The sequence below is a fragment of the Solanum tuberosum genome, unplaced genomic scaffold, assembly GCF_000226075.1.
Source record: "Solanum tuberosum cultivar DM 1-3 516 R44 unplaced genomic scaffold, SolTub_3.0 scf00087, whole genome shotgun sequence".
Classification (NCBI taxonomy): Eukaryota; Viridiplantae; Streptophyta; class Magnoliopsida; order Solanales; family Solanaceae; genus Solanum; species Solanum tuberosum.
This window is the reverse complement of record NW_006239017.1, coordinates 32143-53466: the sequence shown is the minus strand read 5'-3', so window position 1 is coordinate 53466 and position 21324 is coordinate 32143. Positions and strand designations below refer to the sequence as shown.

Here is a 21324-nt window from a genome sequence, read left to right as displayed (position 1 = left end):
GAATATACCCTTAACCCCACCCCTGTTGTCATAACCAGAATGTTGGGGGACATGGGAAGTATCTCTTGTTAAAACTGTGTTGGATAATGTTTGTAGTATGATACAAAAAAATAGTATTTTTAAAATAAATTTTATGCAAAATTTAAGCGTCTTTTTTATTATTTCAATTTTTTTTTAAAGGTAATAAACAAATAAAAGTTGGATAACAGTCCGTAAAATTTTCCTAAATAGTAGTGAGAATATCTTTAAATTAGATTTTATAGTCTGAATAGTCCAATCTTATCTTTTTTGGAATCAGCAATACCTATACTTTTTCAATCAAAATAAATCTATTTTACCTCATTTCACATCTATTAAAAAAATTAATATAAAATATAATCTACTATATTATTTTTATTAATTAGATATTCTTTTAAAATGATCAATCGACGAATTGGCTTTTTTTTTTTTTTAAAAAAATAGAATGTATAGTTGGAAGTAATACTTTTGTCTTGAATTTTAAAATGACATTAGCCATTTTTTACTAAGTGGCAATTATTTTGAGACAAAAAATAATACTTATTACTCAATTTATTCATTATATTAAAAACAAAAATCCACTTTTACTAGTGTTTAATTTGAAAAATGAATTTTTTTTAACCATTTAATTTCTAGTTTACTATTTTAAAAGCATGAAATTAATTATATTCAACAGTTGATATCGTAATTTTATTTTTTGCCGTTTAAGGACTCGTTTGATTGGAAAATAAGTTATTTTAGGATAGGTGCGATAATACTAATACTTCAATTTTGGGATATGGGAATAGTGAACGAATAAAAATAGACGGAGTTAAACGTATTTTGTGTTGAAGTATAAATATAGAGCATTGAGTGAAGCTGTCACTGTTTGACAACATTCAATATTTTGTCTCTTTGTCTGAAAACACTCCTCAACCCTAGTAGTATCTCTCTCTCTCTCAGCCACCACACACCGCTGTAAAGCTCCGCCGTTTTCGCCTTCTCTTTATCGGAATATCACTCAATTTGAATTTATATATAAGTTGCTGACTATGGCGGAAAATGAGAGTACTGGAGATGATCAGAAGGAGGTGATTGACCCTCCAAAGTCGCCGTGGAAGACTCCGGTGACGGCGCCGGCGCCGGTGCCGGCTGATAAGGCTTCTGTGCCGTTAGGGGATGCTGATTCTGAATCCTGGCCGGCACTTGCTGATGCTCAGCAGATGATTAAGGCTAGTGATTTAAGTTCCACCGCTAAGTTGCAGTCACTTCCGCCGCAGCAGGAGATTGGAGGCAGCCGCAATGTTGCTTCTGAAAAGGTTAGTTTGATTTTTTTTAATTACATTAGGATAAAAGTGCTCTTTTTTAATTTGGTTTTTTCATTTTTTTTATTTGTTATTTGTATTGATTTGCGATTGTTGTGTAAAGGGGAAAATATTTGTGGGTATATGTGATGAGTTGGTGTTTACTCTAGCAATGATCTGTAGTTGATTTTTGAACTATTAAGACGCCATTTGTAAGTGTATCTTTGATTGTATATATACATGGAGAAAGAAGGGAAGATATGGAATGAAGATATTCTGACTATATCATTGTTTGGGACAGAACTAGAATTTAATATTTTACACACTTTAAATTGTTTGATATAATAACAAAATGTTTCAATTTACTGCCAAAGGAAAAAAAAAGAAGCTTAATATTTCATAAGGAATTAGATTTGCATCATTTTGATGCCAGTAACGGTGGTCTATACAAGAGAATGTCTGGAAGTGAATGAGTTCTGGAAGAAACAATATTCTAAATGATTCTCTTGACATTTTGAACGCACCCTCCAAGTTCAAGGTGGCAAACATTTTAAATGTTTATTTGGAAAGTTGAAAAGCCATTGGCTGAATTATCTGAAGAGGCAGTGTTGCTGGAGCATCTACTATAAGAGGAGTCATTGTTGTTTCAGTCATGAAAAATTTTTCTGCAGAAAATGGCAGAATGCTGGTTGGAATAGGACTGGTGCTATCAAAACGATTATTGGAAAGAGGCTCATTACCGCTGGAATAGTCACTCGAAAGCTGAGAGATGTCCCCAAATTGGTTATCAAAAAAAGGTGTAGTGTTGTTGAACAATTGCTAGAGAAGAAGTGTACTGCTGCAGAAACAGTCACCCGAATTGATATTGTGGTCTTGTATAGCTGATCCATGTAGCTTGGGATTAAGGTGTAGTTCTTTTAGTTGTCATAATTTTTGGGATTTTTGATGTTCTTGTAATGTGCTTTTCTTCCATCTGTTTCAGCTTAAATGTCAAAACTGATTAGTCATTGTTCTATGTCTGTTGACTGTGTGTCGAAGTAATACTTTGTCTGATAACTTTGCAAGATCCTGCACCATATCTGGTACATTCAAATAGGTTCATAATATGGCGACTTTGTGCGGTCATTACACCTCTGCGGATGAATTTATTCCCTACTACCATGAATTAGGATGTATTACCATGAAATATATTTGATGATCTGTTGTCTTGTAGGTCCGAGGTGAGCAGCTAAAGTTCCATGGATCTTCTAGTGCCAAGTCTTCAAATAAGTCATCATCTGCAGTTCAACAAAGACCAGGGCCTAGGCACAACCAAAATGGTGTGCCATCATTTCCTGTGCCCTTGGCTTACCACCAATCAGGATTCCCTCCTTTTTATCAAAGTATGGTACCTATGCCACATATTCCTCTTCCAGGGTATGCATACCAGCCCCCTCGAGGGTCTTTCTCAGGAGCTGAAGGTCACGTGGCTAGGTCCGATGGTGATGCTGCATCTCAAGCTTTTGTACCCCCTATAAATGGTGGGTTTCGTCCCCCATCACGAGGGGATCCAAATGACCATGATGCCAAATTCTACAGAGGAAGACCTAATACACAAGAACGTGGTAGCCAGTTTAGTTCAGCCTTGTCTAATCAGCGACCTGTGGGTTCTAAAGATGACATTCAGCTGCAACAAAGTATGGGGCTAAGGCCTTTCCTAAGGCCTCCATATTTTGGTCCAGCCCCGGGCTACATGGATGGTGCAAATTTTCCTGGTAATTTATGCAGAACTAATTTCATGAATAAGTGACCTCATTATTCTTAAAAATACAAAATTGGCATATGGCAATTACCATCTAAAGTAGCTTGATGTCCCTGGGTTTATACCCTTTAAGTTGTACTGCTCCTATTTCTCCCTCACTTATAGTGGTGCTTTGCGGATGGCACTACCTTATCAACTGTTACCCCTTCTCCTTAACAGCTTCATCTCATCAGTGTAATTAATTGTTTATTTTCAGTCTTTGATTTGTTTTTAAAAGTGAATGACAGCTGGCTATTTTACAGGTCATCCAGGAGCTATATATTTTCTTGCTTCTCCCCCTCCTATAAGAGTGCCTTACCCACCTTTCTTTGTCCCACATCCTGTTAGCTCTGGAGCCTCTACTCCACCATCACCTGCATTAGCTTTGAGAGAGAGCATATTGAAGCAAATTGAATACTATTTCAGGTGACTACATCAAGAAAAAGTTCTTTTTGTGTTGGTTATCTTAATGTTTTCTTGAATAGATGTAATTATTCCCTGATTATGGTATTCTTTGCATCTTCATTGATATCGTATAGTTACAGTTGTAATCTTGTAGGGCAGGAATAATAGTAGGTGACCTTTTCATGGACACTCCTTAAAATGACATGTTGAAGTTTAAATAATGAGGATGATCCCACTCTTTAGTGAATGTATATTTCAAGAAAAAGAAGTATCGTTGCACAGATACAGCTCTTGTGGGTTAATTACTTTGCCAGCAATTGTCCTAGAATTTTTTGACTACTGTAGATTGATATCAAGAATATGTACCTTTTGCCTTGGCAGTGATCAGAATTTGCAGAATGACCACTACTTGCTTTCCTTAATGGACGATCAAGGTTGGGTTCCAATCTCTATTATCGCCGACTTCAAAAGGGTACAATCTCAAAACTTCTCAGAAACACTCACATTACTGCTAGAGTGACTGATAGGATGCAGTGCTTTTTATTTTAAATATTGAAGGCCGTCATCTTTTCATGTGTTAAACTTGGATTTGGTCCATTGTATTCTTGTCTTTTACTTTTGTCTGACACATTTAAGCATTTATCCTTTCTGTGAAATGAAAAAGCTCTAATTGCAGATATTCTTTTTTCCATTTCTGCTTCAGGTTAAAAAAATGAGTACAGATATAGCATTTATCATTGATGCATTGCAGGCTTCAAGCACTGTTGAAGTAAAGGTAAAATGCTTTCCCTTTTGTTCGAATACCCCATTGCCTCTTTCCTTTCCTTTTGGCATGAAAAAAAGTAAATTTCCCAACTAATTTTTACATATATGTTCCAGTTTTCTCTTACTAAGCTGTTTGTATTGCATCCTAAACATCCTTTAATTGCTTTCAAAATGGTCCCTTGGTGTTCTGTTAGGCATACTAAGACCTCCACGCAAGGTAAAAATGAAGTAAAGAAATTCAGAACATGATCAATAAAGAAGAAAATAAACAAAAAAGTAAAGCAAAGGTGAAACAAAAGAAACAGAAAGGTAAAGTTCAACTAGTAGGTTTCCCTCCTTGGTTTTCCTTCTTATTTGCTGCTCCAATCCTCCCTCCCTGGTCTTTCCTTTCCTACTGACTTCACGCCATCATAACAAATTTGCAACTTGGGTAAATGTATTGAGACTAATTTGGCAATTTGCTAGTACAGAGAGTTTTGAAGTTAGCCTATCAGTAGATTTATGTTTTTCTTTGCCTTTTACATTAAATACTCCTGTCCCTTTGTCCTTATTTGTTAATGTGTTGTTTGCTTAATTTCTGCAGGGAGACAAGTTGAGAAGACGTGATGAATGGTCAAAGTGGGTTTCAGCTAGTGCTGACCAGAAATCATCCCCTTCGACTCCAGTGGAACACTCAGTGGGGAAGGTTATAAAGAATGATGAGGTCAATGAAAATAAAGAGGATGGAATTCAAGTCAGATTTTCCCAAGAAAATCGTGTAGGTGAGCTTGCATCAATAGAGAAACATGCTAAAAAAGTATCAGTGTTTAGTAAAGCAGAAACCAGTAGGAAGAAATTTGGTTTCCATGGTTCAACTCACAGAGTTGACAAAGGAAGTGGTGATGCAAGAATGGTTATGGCATCAGATGTTGTAGAACAGAATGTAGATGACTTATCTAATGATTTCTCGAGCACATTCATGCTTGATGAAGAGATGGAGCTTGAAAATAAAAAGGACCAGTCCTCTTTGAGCGGAAGGTATAAGACGATTTCTGTAACTTTGTTTTGCTTATTTTCTTATCTGAATTTGTTAGAATTTCTCTTGGTTTTGCTTCATAGCTGTCTTGTTTCGGCACAAAGATATGCTGATGACTGGCACTGCTGTTTACATATGTTGCTGTTCAGCTTATCTAATGCAATTTGGTCATATTATGCTTCATTTACTTGTACACTTTGCAAATTTGATCATCTCTTTCCTCCCAGAATCTAACCAATTTGGTCAATATTATAGGTGTCTTCTTGTTTGTTAGTAAGGTCAAGGTGAAAAACCTGTTTTATATGCATTTTTAACATTTGCCCCCTCAAAAAAATCATATAGCAATACTTATATACTTGATTTGCTTCCATAAATTGAGAATTGGTGTGTATCTGAAGGAGACTGGTTATGCCTGTGGGCATATTTAAAAAATATATAGCTTTTGTATCTGGATCTTTTTACTATAGCTGGTGCCTGGTAGGAAGTCATCTGCTTGCCTGAAATAGGTTAAAAATGTTAACTAGTGATCTAATAGTTATGAGCTCCTGCGATGAGTCTAAGGAGGAAGAAGAATGTATGGTCCCTGTTACAATTCATAAATTTTTTGTGTAGATAACCAGGTTAGACTCTTCTCTTTTTGTTTCTTCTTTTGGATGTAACTACTGTTCTTTCTTAGTGCTAGATTTGATACCAATAATACTTGCCTTTTCTCAAAAAAGAAAAGAATTTATGGTAATTGCTGTCACTGTTACTTGATTTATCTGTTAACTCCACATGGAACAACCAAATCATACTGTGAGGACAGACTTTGTATGAGCAAATATCTCTTAATGGTTCAATATTGCTGACTATATTGTTAAATCTTGGTGGTGTTGCTTCATGAAGAGTTGATGAAGAAGATGATGAGATGTACGTTAATGATGAGGCTATTGAGAAACTTGTCATTGTAACTCGGGTAAGAAAATTGCTTTCCATGTCTTTTATTTGGGTGAATTCAGTTTCCAAAGATCACCTTTTTCTTTGAATTTGTTGTCATGTGTTTAGACTTCACTTGGTTTTATGTCAAGCTTACTCCTAAGAGTTTTACTACACGCATTAACAACTGAAGGATAGACTCCTATTTTATGTTACAGGTACAATCAGGTCTTGTATAATGGTGATATTAGTTTCTGGATGCAAAAATTGGGAGATGTAATATTTGATTCTTTTGTCCATTCGATGAACTGACATAGAATTTACATTGTATTACTTTCATGACACGCCACTAATCCCATTATATTTTTCTTGGTTTATAGTTCTAGTAATAAGTATTTCCATTTTGGGGAAGAATTTATAGACATGTGGGTGTTCTTACTGGTAGTCTCTTTCCTTTTGGGTCCAACTGATATTCTGAGTATGCAATTACAAGAGGGTCCTATTCAATATTTTGTGCCAATCTAGTTGTGAAAGAATTTTTGGGATTTGAACTATATAGTTCAACCCCATTTTTCATTTCCTAATTAATGCCTATGCCTCGTTTGTACTTTGAAAATGTGGGGCCTCCCGCCTCAGGTACTTCCCTAATTAATGTGTATGCCTCATTTTGTACTTTGACAACCCAGGGCCTCATGTACTTGACCACATCTAAGTAGTGGACATGCATTAACTGAAGTTGAGTAAATATAACTAACTAATTATTAATTAGATAAAACTATTTGTTATTAAGGTGCCTGAGATACCTAATTATTCATATTATAAGAAAAATTAATTTTTGTTTTTGAAAAAGATAAATAAGAGGACTAGGTGTGCCTTGAGCTAAACTGGAAATTCAATTGAAATTTAACAAATAAATAGAAACTCCTGGTACCCTTCGGGGTGGCCCAGTGGTTTGGGCTTGAAACTTCCATGTAGGAGGTCTCAAGTTCGAAACCCCTTGCCAGCAAAAGCAAGGGGTTTGCCTACTGGATCGAGCTCATCGCACCGGGCTTGCCTAGTGCAGGTTACCTCTCCTATGTGGTTTGCAAGCTATTGCATAGGAGCGGGGGTTTTACCCTGTGCGCACCCAAAGGGTAGCGACTGTGGGTTTTCCTTGTCATAAAAAAGAAAAGAAAAGAAACTCCTGGTCTGGCTGAAGATCTGCCAGTGGATGGATACCTAGGAAGTGGCTTGCAGCATTACCCCATGAAGCAACAGGAAACTTGCTCAAGCAGACTTGATGTAGCAATAAATTGGTTTTAGGTTGTAGTCCCTTGCACTTTGACTGCATAGACTGTAGAATCAAGATGAAAAGAAATGTCTTGTTCCCCTTCCGACACACAATCTGATGATTAAGCTCAAGGATGAGTAGGTATTTTCAATTTATATAGCAATTGATGTTATGCCAATCACGGACCAATATCCAATAAATGCTTTGCTTTTAATGGAATCTTTGCATTCCAAATAAATGAGTTAGGAGGAAGTTTTCGAAAGGATGTGCATGGACAACCTCAGGTTCCCGCCTTTGCAGAAGTTTGTTTCTATATATGAACCACAAATAACTATTAGCAAAATGCACCAAACTGCTCAGTTTTTTGTCTTCATTGTTAGTTATTACAGTGTAAGCTCCAAGGGGGTGTCCAAGCAGTCAAAGAGTTGGGTAACAACCTTGGGAGCTAATGTACAATTGCAATTGAGGCTATGCTATATGGGTTCTTAGGTATTTGGTGTTGGTAAAGTTATAACCAATACTTGTGCAGGTGGGAGCTAGAAGGTACTCGGTAGATTAGTCATTAGTCGAGGTGGGCCAAGCTACTTAAACGACACCATTATAAAAAAAAGAAGTTACTAAATTGTTTAAGTAATTACACGCAGTGTTGGCTCGATGCTGCGTATGTAGCAGACTGTTTTTTCCCATTCTTACCTCTTCATTGTGCGTATAAATTCCCGTTTTTGTCTTCTCTTATTTCTTCTTCTTCAGCTTTTATTTCTTTGTTTTTTTTTTTCAGTTTATTAATTTAAATTGAATTTTCCATGTCAGTTTACTAATTCAATTGAAATTGCCATTAATTTATTTCTTTATTTTAGGCACTAGGCATTAGCTAGTTAGCTATTCCATTCTCTCAGTAGGTAATTAGTTAATTTCTCTTAGGCACCAAGCAGTAGCTAATTATCTATGAGCCCTTCTTTTTCGAGTGTACATTTGGAATGGTGTTAAGGATTATTATGCTTCCGAAGCTGGACTCCTGTAGTCAATATGACTGGTGATTTTATTGGGATTTCACTAGATGCGTCACTTTATATTTTTGTTTTTAGAAAGGTAATTGTATTTTGCAGCCTTGTTAGTGACAGCTGGGGTTGGTGTGTAAAAGCTGATGCTTTCCATAGATTCTCTCTTTGTGTTCCTTACAAGTCTTTGATCTGCCCAGCCTTTAATTTGCATGACTAGGATAGTTTGTACCATCAAGATTCAACAAGGTCTAAAATCAGTTGCCATATAGACAAAAGTTTTGGCCAAATTTATGGAAAAGCTAAGATACTGCAACTGATGCAGCTTAGGAGAAGCATGTGGAAAAATGAGCTGTTGTGTTTAAACACTTAATTTTTTCCTATCCAAAAATAAACATGACTTCTTTTGCCTTTCTTTTATTTCTGCTACACTATGAGCTGGAGTGTTGTGTAATTAGGCTAATTACCTCATCTGTGTGGATTTTCTACAGAACACTCGGGCATCTCAGGTATCTGGAACTGTTGGAAAAGAATCAAAACCAATATCTACTGAGCTTGCTTCTGCAATAAATGATGGTCTCTACTTCTATGAGCAGGTTGGTGGTTGCTTTAATTAGGTCATTCTTTCCCTATTCAACTTATACAGTATTATATTGATCTCTCATCTTCCAGGAGCTTAAAGCTACACGATCCAGTCATAGATCTAACAACTACAATAATGATCCTAGAGATGACATTACTAGGTCTTCTAGTACTGGTGCTGCTTTATCAAAATCAAAGTATGCCGATCATTCTTCTGGAGGAAAAAACACTGAAGGTCCTGGAAGTTCTAACTCTCGGAGAAAGCAAAACAAAGGATTTGCTAAGCCACATCCAATACATAAGCAGCGGCTGTTTTCTGGAAATTACCGGAATCATGGCGTTTCTCGGAACAGTGTAGGAACAATATCTGAAAGTCCACCTAGCGATTCAGTTGGGTTTTTCTTTGGTTCTACACCTCCTGACAGTCATGTGTATGTTCTGGATCCCTGGTGTTGTTCTAATGTAGTTGTGTATTGTAATATGTTCGAGATTATTTAATTATTTTGTCAAAGAGCAAATGCAAGTCTATGAAATATATGATTATTAGGAACATTGTGAAAACAGTTTTGGGTTGTTACACAATAACTTAGTAACCTGAACTTCTGTTTACAGGTCAAGGCCTTCAAAGTTGAGTGCCTCTCCTCACAGCAATCTTGCTAGTAGTAGTCCGCCTGTGGGTTCCATGCCTAAACCATTTCCACCCTTCCAGCATCCAAGTCACAAGCTGCTACAAGAAAATGGTTTTACACAACAGCTGTGAGTAGATTTACTTTCATAAGGAGTTGGTGTTCTGTGCATTTTGTATTCAAGTGCATGCATCTGTTCATGTGCGGCTCTGCATGTGCACTGACTTGTACATATATTCCTTGTGCATCTCTTTTCGCTCCTGAATGTTGGTTTTGGGTTTTCCATCGTTCAGGTACAAGAAGTATCATAAGCGCTGTCTGAATGATCGCAAGAAACTTGGAGTTGGTTGCAGTGAGGTGCCTACTTAAGTTTTGTTCTGCATTGGCTTGTGTTTGATTTACTAGTTTCATAATAGCATCACCCTCTTGTTGAGGATGACAAAAAGGAAAGAAAGAGGAAATATATTAAATTTAATAACAGTGAATTGCTTCTTATATAAGGGTATAAATGCGAGGAATTTATCACTTTTATTCTGCAAGTTCATTTGAGGGGTGGGATATGAAAATAAAGATGACTTATCTCTTTATGTATAATGTGAAATTTGTTTCATGATTTCATAGACTTCCTTGAGGTTTTTGTTTTGACCAGTCAAAACTCATCTTATTATTGTTGCACCAAGATGGTAACAAAAAATTACTAGAATGTTCTAACATTAGATCTCTGAGAAATCTATCCAACTTTTTACACACAGAAAATTTCCAGTGCCCTCATGAAGAAAAGCAAATTTTCCATACCTAGAAGGTACTCTTTGTTTATAACCCACTTATGAAACAAATCTTCACAAGTAGTACTGTTCTTTACTTAAAAGGTACTGTTTGTTGATAAATCCAATTTTAAAATAGATCTGTACAAAAAGGACAGTTCTCTTGAATTTGCAAACCTGATATTGCTTGAAAGGAATCACATGAATGCTTACGAACTTTACGAATGAGCAATATTCTTACTAAGCAATTGGCTGAACTCATAATGAGAGGTTTCTAACTCATCTCTCTCTATGCATATATATACACATGATGCATCTATTTGTCCATATACTGCCCATTTGGCCATCTACTTACGTGCCTAAATTGCATAAATTAATTTTCTCTAAAGGTTCTTATCTTTTGAAATGCAGGAAATGAATACACTGTACAGGTTTTGGTCGTATTTTCTGCGGAACATGTTCATACGTTCTATGTACAATGAGTTCCAAAAGATGGCTCAAGAAGATGCAGCTGCGAATTATAACTATGGGATGGAGTGCCTATTTAGATTTTATAGGTAGTGTTTACGTGCCATTGTGACTTACATGGAAAAAAGGGAAGAATGACATGTTTTGTTTTCCCTTTTACTTTTGAACTCTTCAGCTGTTATTTTCTAGATCCACCTCCATGTGATGCAACTTCAACAGTTACTCTTCTTTTCAGCAGTCAGTTGCCCTTTCCTTCTGACATACTTATTTGACTGCTCATTATACTGTGTTTGTTTTTCAGTTATGGTTTGGAAAAGGAATTTAGAGAGGACCTTTATGACGACTTTGAGAGATTGACGCTTGACACCTACAATAGGGGAAACCTTTACGGCCTTGAGAAGTACTGGTAATATACCTTACCTTGTTTGAAAGTTCTCGTTTCCGTGTCCTTTCCTCCCCCTTTTTTTTTGTGACACCTATGAGACTCCGGCTGACATTGAAGGATCAAAGCACTGGGAATTAAGGTATCATGTAGATAGGATACTTTTTTATAGTAATTGTTTAAGCGCCAAGTTAGAACCTATGTTTTCTGAATCATTTTAAACCTCTGATTACTTGCCTTACCAATTTTAGATTCACTTCATTCAGTGATCTATGTTCAGTATTTTTTTAAACTCTTAATTTTAGAGAGGCAATGCTCCCTTAACAAATGGTTTCTGAATAACAGCATTATTTATAGCAACTGTAACACGAATGGAAGAGTTTACTTTGAATCCTTTCTTCCATCCTGCTTTCCTGACTTGATTTTGTTTGCTTTTCTTTTTTCCCTTCTAAGTTCCCATAGTTTCTTCTTTTGCATTTTGATCTTCTTTTTCTTCTCTCATTCTCCTCACCTGGGACCGCCATAGCTTCGGTATTCTTTCAAAGTGCCTAAGCATGTCAGCAGAAGCATCATGGTAACATGCCATGATCAATTTTTGCTGCCTTCTTTAGAGGACTTCCTGGTTGTGAAGATCTTGTTGATCTAGCACACAGGAAATTACACCAATGACCTTGGAAATTGATGATCTTGAACTTTTGACCCCTTCTTGCCCCATGGGCAAAACTTCAAGGATCTCCCTCTATCACAGCAGCAAGGGACTTTGAAAGAGTTCCTTACTGAAACCAACATATACCTTAATAGTGGACTTTAGTTCTGAGTGACTATTGCTTGTTTGCTTAAGCATCCACACAACTTAGGTTAATGCTGCAAATGAAGTGTGTTACTGGAACCAACATATACCTGTAACCTAAGTTGCAAATGAAGAAGCTGCCGATCAAATCCTTCAATAATTAAATGTGAAACCAATTGAACCATGAGGACTTCTGACTAAAAGTAAAACAAAACATATACCTTATAGTGGACTTTAGTTCTGAGTGACTGTCGAATAAAAAGTGGGGAGGATTCCCACAGGAATGGGGCATATAGTGCATCTGACCACCCTTTTCCCTTTGTTAAATGTAAAACCTCGGGTGTATAGGGGAAGATGTTGTGGAAGGGCTGATTTAGAGTAAGTTTAGAGATAATATGTACACATTAACTTTGCTTTTGTTGATATCTAGATTTTGTATTGGAAGTATTTTTATGCTCTTACTAACATGATCTTACTGCAATCATTCTGGAAGGGCCTTTCACCATTTTCGTCAGCAACGAGGTCAGAGAGCACCTTTGAAGAAGCTTCCAGAACTGGATAGACTACTCAGAGAAGAGTTCCGAAATTTGGACGACTTCAAACATGCCAGAGGTGCCAGTGCAAGCACAAAGGAGGACGGTCACTAGCCAACGTGTGATTCTCAGCTTCATTGAACCGTCTGTCAGCGAATTTTGATGCCTTGCAGTCCATACAATGAGCTCAAGTTGCCGAATTACCTTTCTGAGATGATCAAGGCAAAAATTTTGTATATAGAGCTTCTGTGAGGTTAATTTTTACCTCCGAGGTTGAGCTAAAATTTTACCATGAGGTCCCACCTTGTGCCTTTTTGTACTTTCGTCTTAGGATTATAAGGTGTACATATAGGAAGAAGTTGGAATCAAAATAAAAATAAAAATAAATAAAAAAATAAAAATGTAAAACTACAAAAAAAAAAAAACTAGTTTTAGAACTTGGAGATAATTGAGACCTTTTTGAACTCTATTTTGTTGTCTTTTATTTTTTTGTGTACTTCATTTGCTTGCTTAACGTCGTTATGATTGTCGATGCTATTATGTGATGCCATGGCTAATTGTTAGTTTGTTACTCTTTTAAGTAACAAATTGTATGGGACTGAAGAGGAAAGAACAAAGTAGACATCGAATGATTAATTTCGATTTCTTTGTTATCGTGGAATATGAAATATAAACATCTTACAGATGGAATTTAGACGGGTAAATGGTTAGTACCTAGAATCTTGAGTATCTCTCTCAACAGTTCTATAAGATATCCCAAGTATTTCTTTTTTTCCTTCGTATCTTTTCCTATGGAAAGATCAAATGTAAGTTTTCTTTTCGTCCACAATCTTTAGTTGTAATCGCACAAGAAAAGTCTTGAGAAAGATAGAAGGTAAGGATAACCATTGTACAATTAATTTTGACTCTTCTTTTGCTTTTGTTAAGGACAAAGTATCGGGTCAAACTTTCCTGCAACCTTTTGAACATTGGGAACAAGATACGTGAATATATAATTTGTTGATTAAACAAACAATTTTTTTGGGGGGGATATAAGAAGAAATTAAATCATGTAGAATCCCCTAATTAATTCTAATTTGTAATTAATTATTGATGTTTAAAGAGCTCACGACCAATTACAAGTCTTCTTATTTCACTTGTTCCTGCTGCAATCTCATACATTTTGGCATCTCGTAGTAAACGTCCCGTTGGATACTCATTTATATATCCATTTCCACCTAGACACTGAATTGCCTGCAATTTAATTTTGACGTAACGTATTAGACACGCAATTTAAATTATATATACTGACAATCTTACGTTAAGAAAGTTATTTTTCACCTGAAGAGCTACTTGAGTAGCTCTTTCAGCTGCAAGTAGTATGGTCCCAGAACAATCCTGAAAATTAAAATAATTCACAAACTTAGAAATAAGTTATAAAAACTTCTAATTTTAATAAATGACACAAAATAAAATTTAAAAATAACCTTTGGATCAATCTTCCCATTGTCACAATCCTTTGCAACAGCATAGACATATGATCTAAAAAATACAAGAAAAATAATTGACATAGGAATATGTATTTACTATATAAAAAAAATAAAATTAATTCGAATGAAATTCTAACCTTGAAGATTGTAAAGCAGTATACATGTCAGCTAGTTTTCCCTACACGGAAAAAAAGTTGAGTTTCATTAAAGAGCGTCTCAATAAAATTAGTGACTTGCAGAAGTTATAATTATATACCTGTATAAGTTGAAATTCGCCGATTGGTCTTCCAAATTGCTCCCTTTGTCGAACGTAAGGAATAACAATATCCATACATGCCTGCATTATTCCAACCGGTCCTGCTGCTAAAACAAGTCGTTCTAAATCTAGCCCCGACATTAGAACATACACTCCTATACATACGAAAAATTGAGAAAATGTACGTGATGAGATAAATGATACGTACAATATCGTATTTGTAGAGATTTTTCGAAAAAAAATTAATTACCTTTTCCTTCCTGGCCTAGAACATTTTCATTAGGAACAAAGCAATTCTCGAATACAAGTTCACACCTGCAATTTTTGAGTTCATATGAGATCTACTACAATTTCCTCAATATTATTATTGGGCGAATTGCTAGCTCCGCTAAAAATACTAGAAACTAGCAATTCGCCCGATATTTATTAATTTAAACTTACGTATCGCTTCCTCGCATCCCAAGTTTGTCCAATTTCTGTGCAGTTGAGAATCTGCATTTTCAATATATATGTTATGAAATTAAATAGCAATGTTATTTAGTGAAAGCAATTTATTTAAGACATTTATGGTGGTTTTCTAATACGAGAATAAAGATGATAGATTCAGAATTTGAATTTTATAAGTGAGAGGTACGTATGTTACGTACCCTGGCATTTCTTTTTCGATGATAAATGCTGTAATTCCTTTTGAACCGGCAGTCGTATCCGTTTTTGCATAAACAATCTGATTAATAAGTTTAACACAAAACTTAATAATGTACCATGAAAAATTATAGTATATAGTTCACATATAAGAATACGAAATTAAATAGTAGATCGATTTGTGTCTAAATATCAAGTTTGAAAAAGGAAAAAAAAAAGGAGTCTACAACTTCCTTTGTCCACTTTTACTTGTATTTATTGCTCCGTAAGGGGTGTGTCAAGTCAATACTGGACAAGTAAATATGAACGAAGAAAATAATAATTCCGAAGAGATATATACCAAAGTATTAGCGACAGGACCATTGGTGCACCACATTTTATTTCCATTTAAAACATAGCCACCATCGACACGATCGGCTCGACACTTCATGCTAACAACATCTGACCCAGCTGAGCAAAGTGAAAAAAAAAAGTGTTATTGATCGTTTAATTTCTATACATTGACAGTATAAAGTATATTTACACAATATTAAATTACCTATTAAGTGATCATAAGTAAAAACAAATTGATAATGAAAGTAAATTAATTATAACAAATTACCATTTGGTTCACTCATGGCTAGAGCCCCAATGTGATCCCCACTTATAAGCTTCATGACAAAATCAAAGTCGTTAATAGAGTTAGACTACATACAATAGATTCTCATGATTCGATCTTTTTTTTGGATTTCGTGCATATCAGAAGTTTAGTGCATCAGACTGCACTTTTTCAATTTTATGCATTCAATTTTTTTTAAAAAAAGTAAGAGAGATAAAATTAGTAGAACCTTTGGTAAATATTTTTGCTTCTGGTCAGGGGTTCCATTTCTCACCTACAAATTAAAATGTCATCAAAATTTAATCGTCATGTCAAACGTATACAGTACAACTATTTGAACACGTTGTACTGTACCTATAAAGCATATATTATATATATAAATAGTTACCAATTGGTTGATGCAAACGTTGGATTGAACACCATAGGAAACAGCAACAGCACCAGATGCACGACTAATTTCTTCTAAGGCAATGCAGTGATATAAATATCCAAGGTTGAGACCACCATATTCCTCTACATATAACACACGTCTTGTTACAGGTTCAGCAGAACTCAAACGCTAGCTAGCTTTTGTATATATAAATAATAGTATTCACTAGAGTAAACACAAAAAATTCTCTTGATTTGTTAAAATGAAACGGAGTGAATATATTAAGGAAAATGTTGTTCACTTTGTTGAAATATAATTGTGCACTTGGTTTTGTGACATTGTTTTGTGGAAATAATTGATCATAATACTATTATAGAAAATGCTTTTACAACAAGATGATGATGTCCTTGTTTTCTTCGATGAGTTTTTCTCCAATTGGAATATGCTATTTTAAAAAAAATTGGCCTGTCTAAAATCTATACTAATAGTGGGAATTTTCATGTTTGGTTTTTACGATATGATTATTTATTCATGAGATAGTGTCACTAATTGACATGTAAATAGTTATCAATCTGAGATCAAATTGTAGGGGATTATCATATTGAGACTCGAGACTCGAGCCTAACTCGGGATTCGAGATCCAAGCATGATTGGGACTCAGGATTAGAGACCCAACGCAAAACCAACTCGAGACTTAAAAGACATGATCCCCGACCCGAAATCAACCCAAAACTTTAGACATGAGCCCCGAAGACCTGATTTGGCGTGACCGATAGTTTGAGATTTGACCCTTACTCGAGAGATGTAAGTTGGAACTTGATATTTGACTCGGGTCCAAACCTGACCTTGACCCAAGACCCAAGATTTGAGCCTTGGCCAGAATCTGAGACCCGACTCAGACCTTGACTTGGGTTGATTGATGACTCAAGATTTGACCCGATCTAGAGTTCGAGATCCAATCTTATTAGATGAATGAATAATATTTGGACAAAATATGCTATTTAGCTAGTAAATATAAAAAACAGGTTGAAGTTGAGAATTAAATTGGACTTTACTGACAATCATTTTGAAATGGACAATGCTTGAATATTGAGTTAAATTTTATCTAAATTTAAATTATTTTGAGTTCAACCGATAAAAATCTAGACGAATTATGGGTCATTTATAACTGACATCCCTAGCACCATCTTTCCATTTACTTCATTTAACAACTCTCTGCCTCTGGTCTTTTGATTTGAAAAGGACATTATATATAAAAAAATTATATTTTTTATTTCTATTGAATCCTTACTATAATGCAACTAGTACTTCATAAGACTATATTATATAATACTCCTATAAACTAATTATTCTTTCAATTGGATAAGCGTTATACATTATCTTACGATCCCAATAAGATCATTGAAAACTCAATATCTATACTAAATAAATTATATATACATATAAATTATTGCAACTTAATCATAATTAAATAATATATATTCTTATCCTAATTTATATACATGGTTACTATAAGAACTTTTATATTATCAGATCATTTTTACCTGGTGCAGTAATTCCATGCAAATTAAAGTCCCCCATCAATTTCCATAAGTTAATCTCCTGAAGGCAAATCATGAAATAGACAAATAATTAATTTCTATAACCATGTTTTGATTAAAATCTTTATACTTTAATCACATAATTAAAGCTAATGAATTTATTAACCTTTGGGAAACTGTTTGTTCTGTCAATCTTTTCAGCATAAGGAGCTATATTCTCTTGAGCAAATTTTGCTACACTTTCTTTAAACTACAAAATTATGCAAACAAAATATAATTAGTAAATCTTGTAAAATAGTATAAACTTACCCCCTCAAAGTTAACTTATAATTTGGTCCTTAAATTTCAATTGAAATGACAAATTGAGGCATATATATAATTTATTTACCTGTTTCTGAGTATCATCCAATAGTAATGAAGTAGAAAAAGCAGCTTGTTGATTTTGTAGGGACTTGAAGCTTTTGACTATGGCAGAACTTAAGGACCTTACTGCAAATAATTTATGCATTTTCTATGGTTTTTTGGGTATTAGAGAGGAAGAAGAAAGATGAAGAAGAATTGTACTTGATGTTAAATGAGATTGATATATATATATATATAAGAGTTCTATTTTTATATTAAATTAAATAAAAGTTGTGTGATTGGTAAGTCTAGTCATATGAAGGAGAGCTCTATTTTATGTTAAATATAAAAGAACTATATTTTGACTTATTATAATGATGTGACTTATAATATTTTTATGAAGTTTTTAAATATATAAATTTTATTTTAAAAAATTAAAATTTTATGTCCGAATTTACATTAGAAAAATAGTTAATTTGCCTATTGTATTCCAAATGAGGGTCAGCTAAATTGAAACAATAGTAGAAGTAGTATTCTCCAAAAAATCATAATTTATTTCCACTTCATAGTTATATTTCATCTTTGTAATCATTTGTTATAATTCAAATTCAGAAAAATATGTTTAAATATCAAAGAGAAAAAGAGAAGAATTTAAATTTGTAATACATCCCCAAAAATATATCAAGATAAATTGACTATAAGAAGTTATTAGTAACATTTTTGTAATTCAAATGTTGAAAAAAAAAATCCAATAAACAACAATTAGGAGTCGTTTGGGGTGAAGTATAAGGTATAATAGTCTCAGGGATAAAATGCAGGATTATCTTATTCTGCATTTGGTTGGAGGTATCAGACAGTCCTGAGATATTTATCCCATCATTTATATCTTAGTGATGAGATAAGTTGTACCATATGTATATGGTGGAATAACTTATCCCAAGATAATTTATGCTAAAATAATAAATCCAGAATAACTTGTTCCAACCAAATGACCCTCATTCACTTTAATTAATAAAAATAAAGGCCTCTCATCCATATTGACTTCAGACCATAAATAATGTTGAGATTCACTTTAATTAGTAAAAATAAAGGCCTCTCATCCATATTGACTTCAGACCATAAATAATGTTGAGATTCACTTTAATTAGTAAAAATAAAGGCCTCTCATCCATATTGACTTCAGACCATAAATAATGTTGAGATTCACTTTAATTAGTAAAAATAAAGGCCTCTCATCCATATTGACTTCAGACCATAAATAATGTTGAGATTCACTTTAATTAGTAAAAATAAAGGCCTCTCATCCATATTGACTTCAGACCATAAATAATGTTGAGATTCACTTTAATTAGTAAAAATAAAGGCCTCTCATCCATATTGACTTCAGACCATAAATAATGTTGAGATTCACTTTAATTAGTAAAAATAAAGGCCTCTCATCCATATTGACTTCAGACCATAAATAATGTTGAGATTCACTTTAATTAGTAAAAATAAAGGCCTCTCATCCATATTGACTTCAGACCATAAATAATGTTGAGATTCACTTTAATTAGTAAAAATAAAGGCCTCTCATCCATATTGACTTCAGACCAGAAATAATGTTGAGCCACCCTGTTTGAATTCAACCAAACAAGTATGTATGGATTCCAACCTTTGAAATATAAAAAAAAAACGAAAGCATTTTCATACACTAAATTTTTGCTATACACAAAATTATTAGAAGAAAGGTCGGGATCATAAGAAGCTATTGTATCAATGTTAAATAGCTATTGTATCAAATCTTATTTAACATTTTTGTAAGAAAATATTTCCATCATTGAAATCCATAATTTTCTAATTATACGATAATAACTTTATCAATTAAAGTAAATCTCTCGTTCCAAAAATATATGGAGGAAAATGGACTTTTTAAGAAAGCACTCATTTATTATTATTGAACCACCTAAAGATATCTGTTGTACTTGTTTGACCGAATCTAAATATTTTCATCAATTAATAACATTTTTTTTTCTATTCGGTATCTAGTATTTATATTAAAGCACACTTAAATTTAAATTTGCATTGAAAAATTCCACATTGAGGTAAAACCTCTGATTAAAAATGAAGAAGTATTTACCACTCCACCACAACTTTTATTAATCATCAATTAATAACGAAAAAAACTTACCCGTACCAAATGTTTACACCAAGCCAATTAATAACATCACATTACATTTATAGAACAATACATTGGAGATGGGGTCCATATATAACGTGAGGAGCTATAGGCCTTTCAGAGTTAGGTACAAAAGAACAACTAAGAATATTTTATTAAAAAATGATTTTTCTTTAAATAAATTTTACGCCATAAAATTTAAAAAATTAAAATTTCATACGAATATCAAATATAGAAAAAATTTCCATATTGACGATCTCAAACCTTCTATCACCAAAAAAAGAAGAAGAAGAAGGTGGGTATAGTAAAGTAAAAATGCATTCTTTTCTTATAATTTAATAACGCATTTATTTACCTATTTAATTTCTTTTAAAGCATATGATAAAATTCTCATTATATTCTCACCTGATAAAATTAAAGACAAAAGAAAATCACCAATTTTTATAAATAGTGTTTGTTCGGTGGCGGAGAATTTGAATTTTAAATTGGGAAAAGGACAAGTATATCCCGAACTATCGTAAATGGTATGCAAATACCCTCCGTCATAATTTTCGGACATTGATGCCTCTGTCGTCCAAAAACTAAAGCATATATGTCTTTCACTCTAATGGAAGACTAAATAGGGACACGTGGTGCAATCTTATCCGTCGATACGATATTTAATAAATGTTGGATCGGTGATAAGATTATGACACGTGTATGTCTGTTAGTATAAAGAATATATATGCTCTAGTTTTTGGGCGGCAGGGGCACCAATGTCCCAAAAGTATGACGGAGTGTATCTACATATCATTTACGATAGTTCGGGATATATTTATCCTTTTTTCCTTTTAAATTTAAATTTACATGAAAATAATATCAAAAAATGGAAAATAAAAATAATTGATCTATTGTCAGGAAAGACTCTCTTCTCAATTATTTAAGAATTAGAGTTGTGTTTAATTTATTTTATCTATATATAAACACATGTTTTCCTCTTCTGATCAAAAAAGAAAAACAAAAGTAAATGAATTTTGTTCAAATTTCATTTCACTTCATTTTGTGGGTCATTTTTCAATTCACGTTACACTTTATTTTTTAAAGTTATCTTGAAATCCAATACAACTTGTATCAAGGGTTTTCATTAAGCTTGATATTGAATTTAATGGATTTAGAGTGTTTGGCAATTATTAAAATGACTTATTTTAAGTCAAAAATGACTTATTTTAAGCCAAAAGCTAAAAGCTAGGGGGGGGAGCCTTTTTTTTTTTAACTAAAAGCACTTTTATGTTGACCAAGTATATTACCTTTTTGCCCTTAATTCTTTTATACAATTTCCAAATTTTCCATATTGAATTATTATTATTATTATTAT

At 33.8% G+C, this 21324-nt stretch overlaps 2 protein-coding genes across 2 annotated transcripts; one reads left to right on the top strand and one right to left on the bottom strand.

The window, feature by feature from the left end:
- Positions 1-872: 872 nt before the first annotated feature.
- On the top strand, positions 873-13063 carry LOC102590409 (la-related protein 1A). Its single transcript, XM_006347208.2, has 14 exons — positions 873-1316; positions 2515-3055; positions 3345-3507; positions 3868-3958; positions 4190-4261; positions 4835-5268; positions 6152-6221; positions 8941-9045; positions 9122-9462; positions 9644-9787; positions 9951-10014; positions 10833-10978; positions 11191-11295; positions 12555-13063. Exons 1-14 carry the CDS (start codon positions 1050-1052, stop codon positions 12706-12708), a joined length of 2697 nt encoding a protein of 898 aa, XP_006347270.1. The 5' UTR covers positions 873-1049; the 3' UTR covers positions 12709-13063.
- Positions 13064-13574: 511 nt separating this feature from the next.
- On the bottom strand, positions 13575-18018 carry LOC102589539 (2-methylacyl-CoA dehydrogenase, mitochondrial-like). The gene is given in 15 exon segments (NM_001288114.1): positions 13575-13827; positions 13915-13971; positions 14061-14115; positions 14201-14241; positions 14320-14474; positions 14570-14634; positions 14761-14811; positions 14967-15043; positions 15302-15411; positions 15563-15611; positions 15789-15833; positions 15948-16072; positions 17474-17531; positions 17637-17720; positions 17859-18018. Coding segments are annotated over 15 exon segments (1239 nt in total). The 5' UTR covers positions 17979-18018; the 3' UTR covers positions 13575-13680.
- Positions 18019-21324: the final 3306 nt, after the last annotated feature.

Bases quoted from the DNA above. Each gene is read 5' to 3' on its own strand.
- LOC102590409 (XM_006347208.2), top strand. From the start codon at position 1,050: ATGGCGGAAAATGAGAGTACTGGAGATGATCAGAAGGAGGTGATTGAC. The intron at 3,959-4,189 runs GTACAATCTCAA...TTTCTGCTTCAG, and splicing joins TTATCGCCGACTTCAAAAGG to GTTAAAAAAATGAGTACAGA. The intron at 9,046-9,121 runs GTTGGTGGTTGC...CTCATCTTCCAG, and splicing joins GTCTCTACTTCTATGAGCAG to GAGCTTAAAGCTACACGATC.